Source organism: Siphateles boraxobius, unplaced genomic scaffold, assembly GCF_051911475.1.
Source record: "Siphateles boraxobius isolate OS27281-9 unplaced genomic scaffold, OSU_SipBor_1 107, whole genome shotgun sequence".
Taxonomy (NCBI): domain Eukaryota; kingdom Metazoa; phylum Chordata; class Actinopteri; order Cypriniformes; family Leuciscidae; genus Siphateles; species Siphateles boraxobius.
Window position 1 is genome coordinate 703,431 of NW_027508708.1, and position 21,570 is coordinate 725,000.

A 21,570-nucleotide genomic window follows, 5' to 3' on the forward strand; every position below is an offset into this window, starting at 1 on the left:
CGGGTAGGATGGTTTTCCCTCTCCATTCGGCGTTGGATGCATTTGCATCTTTTTATTTATAAGGCAGCATTAGGACTCCTTCCTTCTTATCTGAATATTTACATTATCCCAAGGCCTACAGGGACATATCACCTGCGCTCACAGGATCTGTTTTTATTGACAGTCCCTAAAACCCGTACTGTATTTGGTAAAAAGGCTTTTAATTTTGCAGCACCATTTGCAGGGAATAAGATACAGAAAGAGCTACAGTTGAAGGAGTTGATTTCATTATATTCTTTTAAAGGCTTTTTAAAGGATCTTGCAGAAAGGAAGTCTGTGTGTCACTACTTAAATTAAATTGATTTAGGACTTAGGTTTTTTATGATGATATTGTTGTTTGAATATGAAGAGTCAAAGTGTGTCTTTGTATTTTTCTGTAAGTGTTTCTGTAATTATTTGTGGGCTACGAGCGTTGCTGCCACTTGCCAGGACACTCTTGTAAAAGAGATTCGTAATCTCAAGGAGTTTTTATCCTGGTTAAATAAAGGTTTGAATTGAATTAATGAATCGCTTTCTGCCCTCCATCTGCATTTCGCGCCACAGCAGTGACATCATGTGAAAAAAAAACTATATAAACTCTGCTTTATTAAGTCATACTTTTTTTTCTTTTTTTTGTTACAATATATTGTTAACTTGTAAACCAAATTTGCATCAAATATACAGTATGTCATACAATACAGCAATTTGTGAACGGGACTTTTATTTTGGTCTGGTGCTGTGACGTCATACGGACGCGCCGCTCCTGCATCTGTTGTGATTCTGCTAAAGAAAGGTTTGTGTTTTAGGCATTTTAAGTGTCTCAATCAATGCAAAATGTTCAGTCAATGCAGTCGTTTTTTAAAAAAAAACTGTGTACATTAGATACATTAACCATTCTAATGCTTTATTTAACATTAATGTATTTTTGGGAGTGAATCGCATCCACTCACGAGTAACAGAAAAGGAGCGTCTTATTTCACACTATAATGCCGAGTTCACACCGCACGATATTCGAAGTAGTCGTTCTTTTCACACTGCGTGACTATCTGGGGTACCATCCAGTTGCGTGCGTGTGTGTGTGTGTGTGTGTGTGTGTGTGTGTGTGTGTGTGTGTGTGTGTTTTCACTCGGACTGCGCGATTTGGGGAAAATCAATTTTGCGATTGCAATATGCAATTGCGATATAATAAACAAATTGTTTCATGAGTCAACTTGCTTGGTTCTCAAGGAAAATGCACACACAGATTTAGTGATAATGCTGAAATGTGTATTTCTCAACTCAAACTACCAACAACAACTAAATGCAGAGTGTTTTCGAATTAAAATAATAATATATATATATATATATATATATATATATATATATATATAGGCCTATATATATATTTTTTATTTTTTTATTTTATTTACAAAATTACGCTAAATAATGACATCTTTTGCATTACTGCAAACTTGTTATTGTCTCAATACTACAATAGTAGCCCTAGCTATTAAATAAATAGAACAATAAATAAGAACATTAACATTTGTATGCTCATGTAAATAAGATGTTTTGAACATTCTGTCCAGACAAACAGGGAACATTTAAGCAGGATGTAACCAGGGGTGGTAAAAGTACTCAAAATTTATACTCGAGTAAAAGTATATATACCTAAATAAAAAATGACTCCAGTAAAAGTAGAAAGTCCTCCATTCAAACATCACTTGAGTAAAAGTACAAAAGTATCCGATTTAAAACGTACCGAAAGTAAAAAGTAAATATTCAAACTGTAAATATTAATAATTAAACAGATCAATTGTTTTGGGAGTGATATGCAATGTTTTAATTGAACAAATTATTAGATACTGCAATTAAGAATTTGTTAGATTTGCAATCATAAGAGACAATGAAGCACCTTGCATTATTCTAAACAATTTCATTAAGTTTAGTGACAGCATATTATGGTGCAATGACTGGTAGGCCATTCTTTGATACAAATTTTACAATTTCAATTCAATTATTGTGGTATGATTCCAATCTTGATTGAATATAGATTCATTTTGATAAATATTTGGTAGATGCATGTTAATTTTTAAATTAAGAAAATCTCACCTAATTCTGTAAACATAGGCTACAGAGAGCCCTGTCAGCTGGTATTATTACATGTTAAAAATAAATGTGATTTTTATTATAATAACAACTTTATAATATTTTAAGGATATAATAGCAGAATATCACACATATATCACACACACACACACACATACCCATCTGAACAACAGAGGGCGTCTCACACACTAGACACTAGACTTCCGGTTGAGTTGGGTACGCTGGCGCGTTCTGGCTGCCGCTCCGCTCTCCGAACAGACATTGTGATGCGTCCGTGCGTTTTACTTATGTATGCCGGGAATTTGCTTCTTTTGGTGCTGGCTTGGTGGCCTTCTTTTGACTTTGTGGACTCGCAGATAGGCTTATCTGGTGCTGGTGTTAATGAGGCTTCAATGAACATTGCCTTACAGTACACCACCTGTTATCCCTGAAGCGGAATTATAATCTGTCTAGCGACAACTATGCCCACTGTGAGAGGGCTGGATTGCTGCGGCCCAAGCGGTATATTCATCGGAGCTCAGGACGAAGCTACATCTCTTCCTCGTCTTCTTCCATCCCAATTTTGAACTGCTGTCGAAGGACTAGAAGACTGTCTTACTCTGGTGTTGACTTTACTAACCTATCACGTCCTTCCTCTGAGTGTCATCCCTGCGAGACGGTGACTGCAAGCCCATTAAAAGCCGCGTTACTTAACGTGCGCTCTTTGAACAATAAAGCTTTGCTGCTGTCGGATTTTATCATGGACAAAAAACTAGACTTGTTTCTTCTCACGGAAACATGGCACAAACAGGACGATGGTCTTCTTTTTAAACAGCTGACTCCAGCGGGCTTTGGACTCATTGACGTCTCGCGGACTACAGGTAGAGGTGGTGGTATTATAGTTGTCTATAAGCTGCAATATAAGATACACCCTGTGTCCGTACCTCCTTTTAAAACTTTTGAATGTCTTGTTTTAAATATATCTGCTTCTCATGTTGCTCCCCATGCTGCTGTGGTTACTATCTACAGACCTCCTAAATCGAATAAGGATTTTTTGTCTGAATTTGCTGATCTACTGTCTATATTGTGTGTAAAATTTAAGAGAATTTTGATTCTGGGCGACTTTAATATACATGTAGATCAGAAAGCCTGTACCTTGGCCCAGGATTTCCTATCACTCCTGGACTGTTTTAATCTTTCTCAGTTTGTAAACGTCCCTACTCATTGTAAAGGTCATACATTGGATTTAGTTATTGCTAATGATTCTTTTCTCTCTAATTTCTCTGTTACGGATGTTGGACTCTCTGACCATCTAGCTATCTTCTTTAATATTAAGATACTCCATTCTAGTAGAGAGACCACACGAACCATTTCATTCCGCAAATGGCAATCAATTGATCACACTACTTTTGTAAATTCGATTATCAGTTCTTTAGATGTTTTGTCCTCTGCACCTCTTGAGGATAAAATCATAGTTTTTAACAATGTTCTTACAGCCAACTTGGACATCTTCGCACACATAAAAACACGTAAACGTTTCATTTGTTCAGTCAGCCCCCTGGTATAATGATGATTTGCGTTTACAGAAGGCTGCATGTCGGAAATTGGAGCGTAAGTGGTGTTGCTCTGGTTTAATTGTGTTTCACCAAGCATGGAAAAATTGCTTGACACAATATAGAGTAGCTATTGAAACTGCAATATCTGCACATTTTTCAAATATTATTGAAAATAATCAAAACAATCCTAGACAGCTCTTTCATACAATTAATAGTCTTCTTAATGCAGATGGTGTCAGTTCTTTGACTTCATCTGATTGGATGTGCAACGAGTTTCTCAAATTTTTCAGTGAAAAAATTAACAATGTTCGCAAAAATATCTGCACTTCTTTTGGGTCTGCTGATCGTACAGCTGATACACTAAGTTTCTCTGCCACTCCTTTTTCCAAATTTACTACTTTACAATCTGAGATGCTCTGCAAGCAGGCTTCTCGTATGAAAACTTCAACTTGCATACTTGATCCCCTGCCTTGTAGCCTGTTTAAATCTTGCATTGGTCCTCTGTGTCCCTCAGTTCTTGCTATAATCAATGACTCTTTGTCATCTGGGGTGGTACCAGCAGCACTTAAAACTGCTGCTGTCACTCCCATCTTAAAAAAGCAAAATTCTCATCTGAAAATTCTTAAAAATTATCGTCCGATTTCAAATCTTTCATTCCTGGCTAAAATCCTGGAGGGTGTGGTTGCGTCTCAATTAAACATACACTTAATTGAAAAATTACACAGCACTGAGACTGCATTAGTTAAAGTCACTAATGACTTACTTATAGCCTCCGACTCTGGCTCCCTGTCCCTTCTCATTCTCTTGGATCTTAGTTCAGCATTTGATACAATTGACCATGCACTGTTACTTTATCGTCTTGAAAAAGTATTTGGTTTGTCAGAGACAGTTCTTGGCTGGTTCAAGTCATATTTTACTGACCGCAGTCAATTTGTTTTTATGGGTCGCTATAGGTCCAAAGTTGGTGCTGTTCATACTGGTGTCCCACAGGGGTCCGTATTGGGTCCCTTACTTTTTAGTATGTATATCTATCCACTTGGTCAACTATTAAGATCTCTTGACCTTAACTATCACTTTTATGCTGATGATACGCAGATTAATATCCATTCAAGACCGGGTCAGCAAGTGGATGCTGCGCATCTTTCCAATTGTATTACTGAGATCAAGAGTTGGATGTCTAATAGTTTCCTGTCTTTAAATGGCTCTAAAACCGAAATTATGCTCCTTGGCTCTCCTCATCAACTGCGAAAGGCTGGGTCTCTCACTCTGTCAGTTGATGGTGTTGCCCTGGAGTTTCAAAGCAAACTAAAAAATCTTGGTGTCATATTTGATGCCACACTGTCTTTTGAGCCTTTCGTGCAGAATACGGTTAAGAAATCCTTTTATCACCTCAGAAATATAGCACGTTTACGTCCTATGCTGTCCTTTACAGTTGCTGAGAGGTTGATAAACTCTTTTATCTTTTCACGTGTTGACTATTGTAATGGTCTCCTAACTGGTGTATCTAAATCATCAATCGACAAACTGCAATATCTGCAAAATTCGGCTGCCAGAGTTTTGACTGGGGTCAGGGCTAGGGATCATATTACCCCTGTCTTGGAGTCTTTGCACTGGCTCCCTGTCAGGTACCGTATTGATTTTAAAATCCTTATGCTGGCATATAAGGCTTTGCATAATCTGGCTCCTCAATACTTGACTGATCTTTTATTGCCTTATACACCATGTCGTAATCTGTGTTCCTCTCAGAGTGGTCTGTTGGTTGTTCCCAAGACGTGGCTTCGTTCTAGGGGTGATAGAGCATTTTCCTTCGCTGCTCCGAAGCTCTGGAATTCTCTCCCGGCTGACATTAGGGAACCAAATACATTAGTGACTTCTAAATCTCTTCTTAAAACATTTTATTTTAGGATTGCTTTTATCTGATTACTTATTTTATCTGCTTATTTATTTTACCTGCTTATTTTTGTGTTTAAAGTGTGTTGCTTTTCTTTTCTGTTGTTATGTTTGTCTGTGAAGCGCTTTGAGAAAGCAAATTTTAAAGGCGCTATACAAAATAAATGTATTATTATTATTATTATAAGTAAAAATATAATAAATATATAGTGCACATTTAACAAAATACTAATTTATACTAATATTACATATATTATAAAATACTAATTTTTCTAGCCAATTAACATGCTATGGTCATTAAATGTTTTTTTTTTTTTCCTGAGGTAAATGTAACGTTATGTGACATATTGTTCTCCAGCTGTTTTATTGACCTCTTTCCGCGGTTGAAAAATACTGATTTATTGATATTATGTATAAGGTATATACATTTCGGTAAGTTGTACTGTATCTTTCAACATAGGCTACCTATTATTGTTCTTTGTGTTTATTTACAATTAACTAGTAAAGAGATTAACGGCACCCCATAGAAGGCGCTAGCAATCTGTCACATCACATTTAAAAGCTCTGAAGCGGTATTTATTGTTTAAATTTCGTAATAAAATTGACAGAATCTGAGAGCTGAGAATTTGTTTCATATCAAAAGTAACCTAATCTGTCTTGTCGGTCGGTGTCAATGTCCTAAAATAAATAATATAATTAAATGGCATCTCCATTATACAATGTACAATAGAACACAGTACAATAAGGCACTCACAAATTAGACTCTAGGCCATTACACCTAAAAAGGGGGGGGGGGGGGGGGAGAGATGATGAGGAGGAGAGAGGAGGAGAGATGATGAGGAGGAGGAGAGAAGAGGAGGAGGAGAGATGATGAGGAGGAGGAGGAGAGAAGATGAGGAGGAGAGATGATGAGGAGGAGAGATGATGAGGAGGAGAGATGATGAGGAGGAGAGAAGAGGAGGAGGAGAGATGATGAAGAGGAGAGAAGAGGAGGAGGAGAGATGATGAGGAGGAGGAGGAGAGAAGATGAGGAGGAGAGAAGATGAGGAGGAGAGAAGATGAGGAGGAGAGATGATGAGGAGGAGCGAAAAGGAGGAGAGAAGAGGAGGAGGAGGAGAGATGAGGAGGAGGAGGAGAGATGAGGAGGAGGAGGAGAGATGATGAGGAGGAGGAGAGAAAAGTAGGAGGAGAGATGAGGAGGTGAAGAAATGATGAGGAGGAGGTGAAGAGAAGAGGATGAGAGATGAGGAGGAGAGATGGCTCTCGCACGGCTCTGGAGCAACTAGGGGTTAAGTGTCTTGCTCAGGGGCACATTGGTGTTTCACAGTCGATTCGAACCCGGGTCTCACACCAAAGGCATGTGTCTTATCCACTGCGCCACAGTGATATTTATTTCATGGAGGGTTTATTAGTAAATATTTCATTATTTCAATAATTGAAGAAATAAAACACTACTTTGGTTTGGGCCAGTTTTTTCCAAGCAAAACTAAATACAATCTTCAAACACATGTTCATTTGTTGTTATGAACAAAATGTTCAACTCAATATTAAAGGTTGTATCAGTGATTTCTGGCCCAAAAATAAATGTCTAATCTTTCCTAACGATCCGCTAGCTGCCCGCCCCATAAGCATGCCGTCCAAAAACCACGTCTCTGTAGGCAGCCTAGGCTCTGAGATCTGCACACAAAAACAAATGGGTACAACCACCACTCAAAACCAAAATAAACAGTGTTCCAACCAATCACTGAGAGGGGCGGGTGTTCCTCCGATTTCGCGTCCAGCCGTGCACGAGCGCAAAACCTCACAACACCCGCCCCTGTCAGTGATTGGTTGGAACACTGTTTATTTTGTGCTCTGTCGCTCGCACGCAGACACACTCGCGCAACGTCAAGCGCGCTCTCGGACACTCGGTCTCTCTCGTGCTCTGTCGCTCACGCGCAGACACACTCGCGCAACGTCAAGCGCGCTCTCGGACACTCGGTCTCTCTCCTGCTCTGTCGCTCGCACGCAGACACACTCGCGCAACGTCAAGTGCGCTCTCGGACACTCGGTCTCTCTCGTGCTCTGTCTCTCGCGCGCAGACACACTCGCACAACGTCAAGCGCGCTCTCGGACACTCGGTCTCTCTCGTGCTCTGTCGCTCGCGCGCAGACACACTCGCACAACGTCAAGCGCGCTCTCGGACACTCGGTCTCTCTCGTGCTCTGTAGCTCGCGCGCAGACACACTCGCACAACGTCAAGCGCGCTCTCGGACACTCGGTCTCTCTCGTGCGCTGTCGCTCGCACGCAGACACACTCGCGCAACGTCAAGCGCGCCCTCGGACACTCGGTCTCTCTCGTGCGCTGTCGCTCGCACGCAGACACACTCGCGCAACGTCAAGCGCGCTCTCGGACACTCGGTCTCTCTCGTGCTCTGTCGCTCACGCGCAGACACACTCGCGCAACGTCAAGCGCGCTCTCGGACACTCGGTCTCTCTCCTGCTCTGTCGCTCGCACGCAGACACACTCGCGCAACGTCAAGTGCGCTCTCGGACACTCGGTCTCTCTCGTGCTCTGTCTCTCGCGCGCAGACACACTCGCACAACGTCAAGCGCGCTCTCGGACACTCGGTCTCTCTCGTGCGCTGTCGCTCGCACGCAGACACCCTCGCGCAACGTCAAGCGCGCTCTCGGACACTCGGTCTCTCTCGTGCTCTGTTGCTCGCACGCAGACACACTCGCGCAACGTCAAGCGCGCTCTCGGACACTCGGTCTCTCTCGTGCTCTGTCGCTCGCGCGCAGACACACTCGCACAACGTCAAGCGCGCTCTCGGACACTCGGTCTCTCTCGTGCTCTGTCGCTCGCGCGCAGACACACTCGCACAACGTCAAGCGCGCTCTCGGACACTCGGTCTCTCTCGTGCTCTGTAGCTCGCGCGCAGACACACTCGCACAACGTCAAGCGCGCTCTCGGACACTCGGTCTCTCTCGTGCTCTGTCGCTCGCGCGCAGACACACTCGCACAACGTCAAGCGCGCTCTCGGACACTCGGTCTCTCTCGTGCTCTGTCGCTCGCGCGCAGACACACTCGCACAACGTCAAGCGCGCTCTCGGACACTCGGTCTCTCTCGTGCGCTGTCGCTCGCACGCAGACACACTCGCGCAACGTCAAGCGCGCTCTCGGACACTCGGTCTCTCTCGTGCTCTGTCGCTCGCGCGCAGACACACTCGCACAACGTCAAGCGCGCTCTCGGACACTCGGTCTCTCTCGTGCGCTGTCGCTCGCACGCAGACACCCTCGCGCAACGTCAAGCGCGCTCTCGGACACTCGGTCTCTCTCGTGCTCTGTTGCTCGCACGCAGACACACTCGCGCAACGTCAAGCGCGCTCTCGGACACTCGGTCTCTCTCGTGCTCTGTCGCTCGCGCGCAGACACACTCGCACAACGTCAAGCGCGCTCTCGGACACTCGGTCTCTCTCGTGCTCTGTCGCTCGCGCGCAGACACACTCGCACAACGTCAAGCGCGCTCTCGGACACTCGGTCTCTCTCGTGCTCTGTAGCTCGCGCGCAGACACACTCGCACAACGTCAAGCGCGCTCTCGGACACTCGGTCTCTCTCGTGCTCTGTCGCTCGCGCGCAGACACACTCGCACAACGTCAAGCGCGCTCTCGGACACTCGGTCTCTCTCGTGCTCTGTCGCTCGCGCGCAGACACACTCGCACAACGTCAAGCGCGCTCTCGGACACTCGGTCTCTCTCGTGCGCTGTCGCTCGCACGCAGACACACTCGCGCAACGTCAAGCGCGCTCTCGGACACTCGGTCTCTCTCGTGCTCTGTCGCTCGCGCGCAGACACACTCGCACAACGTCAAGCGCGCTCTCGGACACTCGGTCTCTCTCGTGCGCTGTCGCTCGCACGCAGACACACTCGCGCAACGTCAAGCGCGCTCTCGGACACTCGGTCTCTCTCGTGCTCTGTCGCTCGCACGCAGACACACTCGCGCAACGTCAAGCGCGCTCTCGGACACTCGGTCTCTCTCGTGCTCTGTCGCTCGCACGCAGACACACTCGCGCAACGTCAAGCGCGCTCTCGGACACTCGGTCTCTCTCGTGCTCTGTCGCTCGCGCGCAGACACACTCGCGCAACGTCAAGCGCGCTCTCGGACACTCGGTCTCTCTCGTGCTCTGTCGCTCGCGCGCAGACACACTCGCACAACGTCAAGCGCGCTCTCGGACACTCGGTCTCTCTCGTGCGCTGTCGCTCGCACGCAGACACACTCGCGCAACGTCAAGCGCGCTCTCGGACACTCGGTCTCTCTCGTGCTCTGTCGCTCGCGCGCAGACACACTCGCACAACGTCAAGCGCGCTCTCGGACACTCGGTCTCTCTCGTGCGCTGTCGCTCGCACGCAGACACACTCGCGCAACGTCAAGCGCGCTCTCGGACACTCGGTCTCTCTCGTGCTCTGTCGCTCGCACGCAGACACACTCGCGCAACGTCAAGCGCGCTCTCGGACACTCGGTCTCTCTTGTGCGCTGTCGCTCGCACGCAGACACACTCGCGCAACGTCAAGCGCGCCCTCGGACACTCGGTCTCTCTCGTGCGCTGTCGCTCGCACGCAGACACACTCGCGCAACGTCAAGCGCGCTCTCGGACACTCGGTCTCTCTCGTGCGCTGTCGCTCGCGCGCAGACACTCGCGCAACGTCAAGCGCGCTCTCGGACACACGGTCTCTCTCGTGCTCTGTCGCTCGCGCGCAGACACACTCGCGCAACGTCAAGCGCGCTCTCGGACACTCGGTCTCTCGTGCGCTGTTGCTCGCACGCAGACACACTCGCGCAACGTCAAGCGCGCTCTCGGACACTCGGTCTCTCTCGTGCTCTGTCGCTCGCACGCAGACACACTCGCGCAACGTCAAGCGCGCTCTCGGACACTCGGTCTCTCTCGTGCTCTGTCTCTCGCATGCAGACACACTCGCGCAACGTCAAGCGTGCTCTCGGACACACGATCTCTCTCGTGCGCTGTTGCTCGCACGCAGACACACTCGCGCAACGTCAAGCGCGCTCTCGGACACTCGGTCTCTCTCGTGCTCTGTCTCTCGCATGCAGACACACTCGCGCAACGTCAAGCGCGCTCTCGGACACTCGGTCTCTCTCGTGCTCTGTCGCTCGCACGCAGACACACTCGCGCAACGTCAAGCGCCCTCTCGGACACTCGGTCTCTCTCGTGCGCTGTTGCTCGCACGCAGACACACTCGCGCAACGTCAAGCGCGCTCTCGGACACTCGGTCTCTCTCGTGCTCTGTCGCTCGCACGCAGACACACTCGCGCAACGTCAAGCGCGCTCTCGGACACTCGGTCTCTCTCGTGCGCTGTTGCTAGCACGCAGACACACTCGCGCAACGTCAAGCGCGCTCTCGGACACTCGGTCTCTCTCGTGCTCTGTCGCTCGCACGCAGACACACTCGCGCAACGTCAAGCGCTCTCTCGGACACTCGGTCTCTCTCGTGCTCTGTAGCTCGCGCGCAGACACACTCTCTCACGCACTGTGGCTCATGGAGGCACGTGATCAGACACTGGGTTAGGGAGCGCTAGATTGGCTTTGCCACAAAAAAAAAAAAAACTTTGATACGGAGCGTTCTGTGAACGGAATGACGTATTTTAAATATAGCCCGATCACGCGAATTTGATCGTGGGAAGCCAAAATCGTGATCGTGATTAAAATTCTATTAATCGTGGAGCCCTAAAAAAATGTTCTCATATTGCTTCTCAAAAACGAAAAACCCAAACAAAACAAGCTTGAAGTAAAGCTCAAAGTGTTTATCACTCGCTAACTTCCCTCCGCCTAGTTCACTCGGATGTACGTCACTGCTTGCGTGGCATGAGTGCACACTACTGGCGGGACCTGTGCAATGGGCTGAACTGGAACGATAAGCCCTTGATCACTTACAATCCACTATGGGGTTAATTTATTATGTATTTTTTTCCCTTATGTAATTGTTTAATGCAGCTTTCTATATGTGTGTTTGAGTTTATTGCTTTTAAAAAAATATAATTTATATATCATAGAGTTGTTTGTGGTGTGGTAAATTAAACACAACATGGGTTGACGTCACAATCGTGTTGCTTTGTGGTATATGGAGTGCTTGAGGTGAGGTGTACACATGAAGTAGACTCTGAGGGTCTGTCCATATAAACTTTCCTCATCCACTTCACGAAGTGAAATGCACTTCAAAATGGCGGCAGGGATTCCCCCGAGGGGAAGTGCTTAGGGAAGTTCGCAAGTGCGTGTCTAAAAGTGGACTGGAACACAGCCCATCAGAGAAACCGCAGAGTCCGACGCGGCCGCCTTGCGCTCGCGAGAGCTTTTTGACTCACGTCAGTATGACATCAGAGCAAGGCGGACCGCACTCGGACACATTTCTAACCGGCATGAGTCTCGCACTGATCACCGGTGACCGGTTCTGTGCAGATTTTGCTCATCTCAAACAAGCCTAATTATAGCCTGCAAGAAGATTTGCGATCTTTTTTGCAATGGATGGGGAGACGAGAGCAAAGATTGTGTGTTCGGCAAAGAGAGTTAGGGGTAAATAAATAATTTTGCAATGTGCTACTGTTGCTGCTGTTTAAGCAAATGTGTACTTTGTTCTGTTTGATATAATTGTAATGATATCTATTAAAATACTCATATTCTGGTCTATGACTTCCTGAACATCCTGCTGTCCTGTATCTTGCGCTCTCATTGGCTGTAGGCCATCGCCGTAGTTTTCAGTCAGAACACATTCACACAGCGGGATTGTGAATCGCCGACAGGTCCAGATATTGATCATGCCAAACATCTCACAGGCAGATTCTCTTAGATCGCGTCTTTGATAATTCACACTGCGTGATTGTCACTCGCGTGAACGAGCACCGATTGGCCTGTGATTTCAGACATTTGTCAGCGATCTCCCAAAACCTGTCGGCGAGCGAAAATCGTTAACTGTGAACCCGGCATAATGTGAATCAGTTTATCATAAACACGAATTCATAGCCAGGTTAAAACCAGACCATTCTCAGTTGTAACTGAGTTAGGGTCTGGTAAAGCTTCATAGACAAATCATTTCCAAACGGGCGTCACCAACGGACGTCGCTCAAATGCCTCTGGGCGCAACTGGATAGACCTAAAACCAATCAGAGCGACGTTCGTCTGTTATAGAACAACTTAGTTTGAATAAACGAGCAGACACTGATTAGCTACTTGCTCTAAGTTTATTTAAAATTAACAGGAAGACAACTGGAAGTGAATGTGCTTTCCATTAAATAAATCACACACAGTAAACAAAACCTAATAAACTTTGCAATTTAGACGCGAAAACTGCGTCGGTGTGGTGAGAGACGTAGTCTACGGGCCGGGCAGATTCGGCTTGAAGTCGTTCATCCTCGGATGCTGCGCCGCGCGCGCTGTTACAAAAAACCTGTGCACACAGGCAAGCGAAATGGGGTCTTGCGCTCCGAACGCGTCATTTTTTCCCAGCGCACCTTCGCTCTCGTGCGGACGCGTGGAACAAAGCTTTACTCCGTGTCAGCGCGCGCTCTGATCGGTAAAGGGGCACAGATCCCGAATCATCTCCAGCAGGAGCAGAAGCACCACTATGTTCAACTATAACCGTCACACCTCTTGTTCCACGGCGGCATCCATCTTTGTAAATGTACAAAATCTGATTCACCGTCGCTGTGCAGTGCTGTCGTCATCGTGTAAAGCCCGCCCCAACGTTTCTGATTGGTGCCGCGATTTCGACGGATTGGAAATGGACTTCAATGAGCTCTTTGCCAGACTTACTTTCAGAGCAAATCTAAATTTGCCGGAAGTTGTCTGGGTTTTTTCCCAGGCTAACGAATTCATGTAGTGGAAAGAGGTAACGAGAGAAACTGAGCTTTTTGTAACTCCGAGTCAATTGAATCAAATGCTTCGTGAAATGATTCAGTGATTCAAATCGCCGCGTGCTGACGTCACCAGATGATCAAAACAGTGTAACTAAACGAGAACAACAAACATTAATGTGTGATGACAACTTTTACAAACTAACTGCATGTTTTCATGAAACTGTTATCTATTAAATGTTATGTACAAATACTTGAAAATGACATAAATCATAAATATATGAACTTTCTGTATTATTTGAAATTTTTTTAATCAGGTAATTAACTCTCACTCTGACTTACTCTCTGTTAATTATTCTCATCTTAAACAGGACAAACACAGAAAATCTCCTGTTGAAGCGACTGAGATCCACGTGACACTATTACAAAGATGGTGTTTATTAAAGATGAGATTGAAGACATAAAGATTGAAGAAACATTCAGCGTGAAACATGAAGAAACTGAGGAACAAACAGGTTGGTTTCATTCTCAGAGCTGAACTCAGTCATTTGATCCTTATTAAAATGTCCAACTCTACATAAATTAATGTTATTTTTGAAGAATGTCTATGAAGGTATTTTTGGTGCAAAACAACTGAACCCCTGTGACAGTGGAGTGTGTAGTTGTAGAGAATAGCCACACATGTGTGTATCAGTAAATTTGAAGTCACAGAGAGAAATGTTTTAAGAGTTGCAAACTTGTAGACTTTTTTTTCTCCCACAAACACAACACAACAGTAATGCCTGGCTCACACTACAGGAGTTTTAAAATCCTAACCGATTGTGAAATCTGGTTGCAGCACACACTAAAGGGGAATCTTTGCAGATTTGTTATGTTTAATGTTATTAAAATTATCGTGCGAGAGGAAGCGTCTTGATATTATCCCACCATGATCACGTGATCTCACGCAACAGATCAGAAGCGGAAAAGTGGATGTAAGCTAAATATCTGTCCTTCATATCAAGTCATATTCGTGAAAAGGTTGCCTTGACCAAGGAAAGCAAAATCTTTAAAAAAAATCATCCTTTTAACAATTAAGGATATTTCTAATGAATGGTGTCAGCTCTGGTCAATGCAATGAATCAATGCCATTGATCTCTATGAAGTGACGCATCAGCTTCAGTGTTACCCATGCGCCGGATTGCTGCTCAGCTGAGCCTTATAAAGTCAGGATCGGAACTAAATGTTCTATAACAATGATCTAACAAGCTGATTGTCAGGTTTATGTTCTATTATTATATTATGTGGACCCTTATTTTGACATCTTCTGTTTACTCCACTTTTTTTAGTTTCCGTTTCATTACTGAACATGTACTAGTCTTCGTGCCTGCTGACAACAGCGTAACACTTATTTATTTAGCAATAAATAAATAAATAAAGATAATACCGCATATCACACTGTTGAGTCACTCAAAATTACCCCATTGGAAATTCCTTCACCACAGCCCTACTTGTGACAGTACTGACGTAATCACAATCCTGCTCATCCCGATAAATATCAAACATGTTAGATATGATCGGGGCGAGCCCGATTTGTGTGAGAGCAGATCGGGAGGTGCAAGATTCGATCTGTGAACGCCTCACATTACCAGATAATCTGAGCCGAACATCGGAACCGATCGAGGTCCTCCACAAGATAGTTTCTCCGATTCTCGGGAGGGGAAATCGGGCATAAATCGGCCTAAAACTCCTGTAGTGTGAGCCAGGCTTTAAACCTTCTCAAATTCTTCATTGCAGGTGCACAAATCCTATTCTACAAATCACAAATTAATAAACTCGTGCGCTCGCATTTTTGCTTCAGTTGCTGCAGTGAATATGGTGCAAAACGCATTTACACACCCGCGTCAACACATGTGAAGTCACGGAGAAATTTTGCTCATCCGCAAATCAGTGTGTGAATTCATCCAATGAGAGTTGCACACTTGTAGAATATTTTCTCACAAATATCTTGTATATTTTTCTAGCACAAACACAAGTACATAACTACAGCTGCTTGAATCAGTTGCGACGAATCTTTTGCACCATAGGCCTATATCTCGTGAAATGTGGAGCAAAAGCAGACCTGCCAAACTGTACGCATTTTGTGTTGCGGATACGCATTTTGACCTCAAAGTACGCTGGTACGATTTGTCACTCTAAACTACGCAAAAACCTGATGACGCTTCTGTGCACGCGCAGTCCTCAAATCAAGCAACAGCAAAAGAAGTGGAGTTCGACCAATCATATATCAAGCGGCGATGATTGACAGATGCGTAAGGCCTATCATTAAAAAGAGACTGAAAATCGACAGCAATAAAGAATCCCGCTCAATCCTCTTCCACTCCCGCGGCCCGCAGTCTGACTGAGTTCATCAGCGAGGACAGGACAGTAGTCACAGCACTTCTGACTCCTGAAGGGGAACGGGCTGGGTGGATGTGGATGTGGAAAGCTGAAATATTGTTTTTAGTTAACTTAATCCATGCGATCACTCCCTTGTGATCATCGAATCCAGATTATTTTAAAATACTCCGTCATTCATGGTCACTCAGATAAGAGGAAAACATCATTCAGCCATGCAAATTATTAAATGCTTAAGTATTGATGAACAATAAATAAAATTAAAATCGCTGTGGCTTAGTGATTATGAAAGTTCTGTGATTTGTGGATTAATGATAAACGTGAGTCAGGCGTTTATTCATTCATTCTCAGTGTTGAGAAACGTAGCCTGCATGTGTTACGTTATTGCTAATAATAACTAAAGTACCTAATTAGGGACTGTTCGTTATTTATTTAAGGGGCCACCGGAGGAGTTTTGAGATCTGTAGTCAAACAAGACTTGACCCTCCCTTCGCCAGTAATACATTTTTCTATGACCCTCCAAAATGATTGTGAAAAAAGGCATGACCCTCCCCGATAATTTATTGATTACGTAGGCTACTGGTTTGCGCTTGGCAAAGATGTTCAGATAGCCATTGTTTTTTTACAACCATGACAAACGACTAAACTCCTGCTTTCTCATCTGACTAAGGCTGTAACGATAGACCAAACCTACAATTCGGTTCGTATCATGATTTTTTATTTTAGATTTAAAAAAAACAAAAATCATGTTTTCGGTGCTGATGCAGTGGAGACGCGTTCATGTAACAAGGGTGGCACTCCCAATAAAGTATCTAAAAGCTGCCACAAAGAACCGGCAAAATTAATGATTATGAATATGTCAAATATAGCAAGGAGAGATTTTAATTGTTTATTAATAAACAAGGTTTTTCTGTGTGTCGGCTTCAAGACGAAGTTGACGATGCTGACTTGCGATCTTCACAGTAACGCGCCAGAGAGAAATGCAGATTTCATGCGGATTACATAAGCAGAGAGCAGTTCTTTTTTTCGTTTTTAAATGTTCTGTTTAAAAGTAGACATCAAGCTTTCTATATATTTCTCAAGTCTGTGAGGCAAGTACACTATACGCTGAGTTTCGGTTAATTTATGAGACGAGAGTCCAGTTCACGCGCCGGCGACTCCGTGTCATGATGATCTATTTTCTACTATATTTACTTCTTATTTATTAAATCCAGGCAATTGGTTGATGAAACATTAATTAAAATTAAGATACAATTTATAAAAAACTAAATTTACTTTAAAGAAAGGCTTTGTGCTTTCTGAAGTCGCTTTCAGAGCGGTCATGTCCGTAACGGAGAACTGTCTCGCCCGTAACATTGTTTTTTTTCCTCATAAATGTGAACACGAAGAATAAAATAAAAAATAATATTTTATGTTCTGTGGAGGCCGACCATTCTTCATCCGGTTATTAGCCTAGTTTTGTTTTGTGCAGTGTAATTCATAGAATTATTAATGCAAAACTGACTTGTGCATCTGTAGAGGCAGTGGGCGGAGCCTACATTAATATTGTGCATCCGTAGAGGCAGTGGGCGGAGCCTACATTAATATTGTGCATCTGTAGAGGCAGTGGGCGGAGCCTACATGAATATTGTGCATCTGTAGAGGCAGTGGGCGGAGCCTACATTAATATTGTGCATCCGTAGAGGCAGTGGGCGGAGCCTACATTAATATTGTGCATCCGTAGAGGCAGTGGGCGGAGCCTACATTAATATTGTGAATCCGTAGAGGCAGTGGGTGGAGCCTACATTAATATTGTGCATCCGTTGAGGCAGTGGGCGGAGCCTACATTAATATTGTGCATCTGTAGAGGCAGTGGGCGGAGCCTACATGAATATTGTGCATCTGTAGAGGCAGTGGGCGGAGCCTACATGAATATTGTGCATCTGTAGAGGCAGTGGGCGGAGCCTACATTAATATTGTGCATCTGTAGAGGCAGTGGGCGGAGCCTACATGAATATTGTGCGTCTGTAGAGGCAGTGGGTGGAGCCTACATTAATATTGTGCATCCGTTGAGGCAGTGGGCGGAGCCTACATTAATATTGTGCATCTGTAGAGGCAGTGGGCGGAGCCTACATGAATATTGTGCATCTGTAGAGGCAGTGGGCGGAGCCTACATGAATATTGTGCATCTGTAGAGGCAGTGGGCGGAGCCTACATTAATATTGTGCATCTGTAGAGGCAGTGGGCGGAGCCTACATGAATATTGTGCGTCTGTAGAGGCAGTGGGCGGAGCCTACATTAATATTGTGCATCCGTAGAGGCAGTGGGCGGAGCCTACATTAATATTGTGCATCTGTAGAGGCAGTGGGCGGAGCCTACATGAATATTGTGCATCTGTAGAGGCAGTGGGCGGAGCCTACATTAATATTGTGCATCCGTAGAGGCAGTGGGCGGAGCCTACATTAATATTGTGCATCCGTAGAGGCAGTGGGCGGAGCCTACATTAATATTGTGAATCCGTAGAGGCAGTGGGTGGAGCCTACATTAATATTGTGCATCCGTTGAGGCAGTGGGCGGAGCCTACATTAATATTGTGCATCTGTAGAGGCAGTGGGCGGAGCCTACATGAATATTGTGCATCTGTAGAGGCAGTGGGCGGAGCCTACATGAATATTGTGCATCTGTAGAGGCAGTGGGCGGAGCCTACATTAATATTGTGCATCTGTAGAGGCAGTGGGCGGAGCCTACATGAATATTGTGCGTCTGTAGAGGCAGTGGGCGGAGCCTACATGAATATTGTGCGTCTGTAGAGACAGTGGGCGGAGCCTACATTAATATTGTGCATCTGTAGAGGCAGTGGGCGGAGCCTACATGAATATTGTGCATCTGTAGAGGCAGTGGGCGGAGCCTACATTAATATTGTGCATCTGTAGAGGCAGTGGGCGGAGCCTACATGAATATTGTGCATCTGTAGAGGCAGTGGGCGGAGCCTACATTAATATTGTGCATCTGTAGAGGCAGTGGGCGGAGCCTACATTAATATTGTGCATCTGTAGAGGCAGTGGGCGGAGCCTACATGAATATTGTGCATCTGTAGAGGCAGTGGGCGGAGCCTACATGAATATTGTGCATCTGTAGAGGCAGTGGGCGGAGCCTACATTAATATTGTGCATCTGTAGAGGCAGTGGGCGGAGCCTACATTAATATTGTGCATCTGTAGAGGCAGTGGGCGGAGCCTACATGAATATTGTGCGTCTGTAGAGGCAGTGGGCGGAGCCTACATGAATATTGTGCATCTGTAGAGGCAGTGGGCGGAGCCTACATTAATATTTATGAGTTTCCCGGGCATGCGCTGGAACTGCTCATTTTAGTTCACTCAGAGGTTCACTCCTTGTTTCTCAGCAGGTTTAATGGGTTATTTCAAATAAACTTAAAATAAAATTGTGCATCATTTCATAAAGTCCATCATGTTTTTATTAGTTTGCATGTTTTTTGCATTCGTTAATGACTGAATGATTGCAGGCATTCACTTCGTGTAGGCCTATAAAAAGAACAGCAAACTTCAACTCGTTCATTTCGTGGTGCTTTTCCTTTGTACATTGCAATGCTTTAAAACTGTCTTTTGTTGTCATTTGTTGAATGTCACTGTCACTACAAACAAAATATAAATTTACAAAAAAAATCACAGGTTCCACTTTTACTATAAAACCAAAAATTCCGATACCTTACCTTATGAAGCTTTAAAACTGTGTCATCTCTGGCAATAATCTCTGGGAAATAACTCCACAACCATCTCAGTGTCCTAATAAACATTTTGCACCCTACACTGATGTTTCTCCTTGTCATGTTATTAGGATGATACACAATGATGATCATTGATACAAATGCATGATTTATTTTGTTGCTCAACAAACACTCATTCAACAACATATTTTGAGTCTTTTTGAGTACTGGTACGTTATGACTCTTTAAGTCATAAAGTTCTATAAACATGTATGTTCTTAATTGGGCTTCAATTAGAGGCACTTCTGACTTGAACTCTTGACAAATGAAACCTTTAAACTTTGTTGGATCGATGTTAAAACATGACATTCTCATAATTTTCATCACTTAAGATTTGCATGACAAAAGTTTGGAATCACTATTATTTAAAAAAGTTTATACTTTTATAGCAGGCAAGGTCAATGATGCCTTAAATTGATCACAAATGACCGCAAAGACACTTATATTGTTACAAAAAAATAATAATTTTAAATAAATTTTGTTTTTTTGCGGCAGTGGCTCAGTGGTTCATGTAGGTTGTCTACAAATCGAAAGGTTGGTGGTTCGATCCCCGGTTCCACCTGACCAAGTGTCGAGGTGTCCATGAGCAAGACACCTAACCCCGGCTGTGTGTGTGTGTGTGTGTGTGTGTGTGTGTGTGTGTGTGTGTGTGTGTGTGTGTGTGTGTGACACCTAACCCCGGCTGCTCCCGACGAGCTGGATGGCGCCTTGCATGGCTGACACCGCCGTCGGTGTATGAGTGAGTGAGTGAGTGAATGGGTGAATGTGAGGCAATATGTAAAGCGCTTTGGTGGCCATTGGGTCTGTGAAAGCGCTATATAAATGCAGTCCATTTACCATTTCCATTTACCATTTCTTTTGTACTTGCTATTCATAAACAATCCTGGAAATATATGCTTCATAATGATTTCCACACTTCATTAAGCAACACCACCTGATCATAATCATAATCATAAATGTTTATTGAGCAGCAAATCAGTATTAGAATGATTTCTGAAGGCTCGTGTGACACTGAAATCTTGAGTAATGAGCTCTGCCATCACAATAAATTTTTTAAAAACATTAAAATAGAAAACTTTCACATATTTATAATATTTCACAATACTACAGTTTTTCAGATAAATGTAGTCTTGGTACCCTACCTAGAACCGTACTAATACCAAACCGTTGAACAATAGTGTATATATTATTATATCTAAGCCAGCACAAGCACACCTTGCAACCAAAACATTAAAAAAATAGTGTTACATTATTTTGCCAGTATGTATATTTGTAAATATAATTCTTTTAGAACATCAAATTGGTTGCTTATTATATTCCATAAAAGAAGTGTTTTTTACCTCATTTACAGTAACCTAGTTGTACCAAATGAAATGTATCCACTTTTGTCCATACAATTTTGTTTAATCCAAATTGTACTTAAAGGAGTAGTTCACTTTTTAAAAAACATTTGCTGATAATTTACTCATCCCCATGTCATCCAAGATGTCCATGTCTTTCTTTCTTCAATCGAAAAGAAATTAAGGTTTTTGATGAAAACATTCTAGGATTTTTCTCCATACAATGGACTTCATTGGGTACCAAACGGTCCAAGGTCCAAATGACAGTTTCAGTGCAGCTTCAAATGGCTTTAAACGACACCAGACGATGAATAAGGGTCTTATCTTGCGAAACGATCGGTCATTTAAAAAATAAATAAAAAAGTTGAAGTTTTATAAGCACAAATGCTCGCCTTGCTCTGTTCTGTGATGCACGTTCGTGACTCTCCTGTTCAAACTCGTTCTTCAAAATGAACAAATCTTTTTTCGAGTCATTTCGTTCGTTGAATGTTAATGTAATTTTAATGTTAATGTTAGATGAGATTATGATGATGATGATAGTGATGATGATGATGATGATGATGATAGTGATGATGATAATGATAGTGATGATGATGATAGTGATGATGATGATGATAGTGATGATGATGATGATGATGATAGTGATGATGATGATGATAGTGATGATGATGATGATAGTGATGATGATAGTGATGATGATGATGATAGTGATGATGATGA

At 44.0% G+C, this 21,570-nt stretch overlaps 1 protein-coding gene across 2 annotated transcripts in view; it reads left to right on the top strand.

Annotated features, from left to right (window-relative positions):
* The first annotated feature begins 733 nt into the window (after positions 1–733).
* Positions 734–21,570, top strand: part of LOC143756065 (uncharacterized) — a 59,467-nt gene continuing 38,630 nt past the window's right edge. Inside the window, exons 1-3 of one of the 2 annotated variants that reach the window (XM_077247157.1) lie at positions 757–811; positions 2,517–2,966; positions 13,744–13,887. In XM_077247157.1, coding sequence (XP_077103272.1) covers positions 13,803–13,887 — 85 coding nt within the window. In that variant the 5' untranslated portion in view covers positions 757–811; positions 2,517–2,966; positions 13,744–13,802. Of the gene's footprint in view, positions 812–2,516; positions 2,967–13,743; positions 13,888–21,570 lie in introns of both variants that reach the window. The other variant, XM_077247156.1, reaches the window with a different exon arrangement.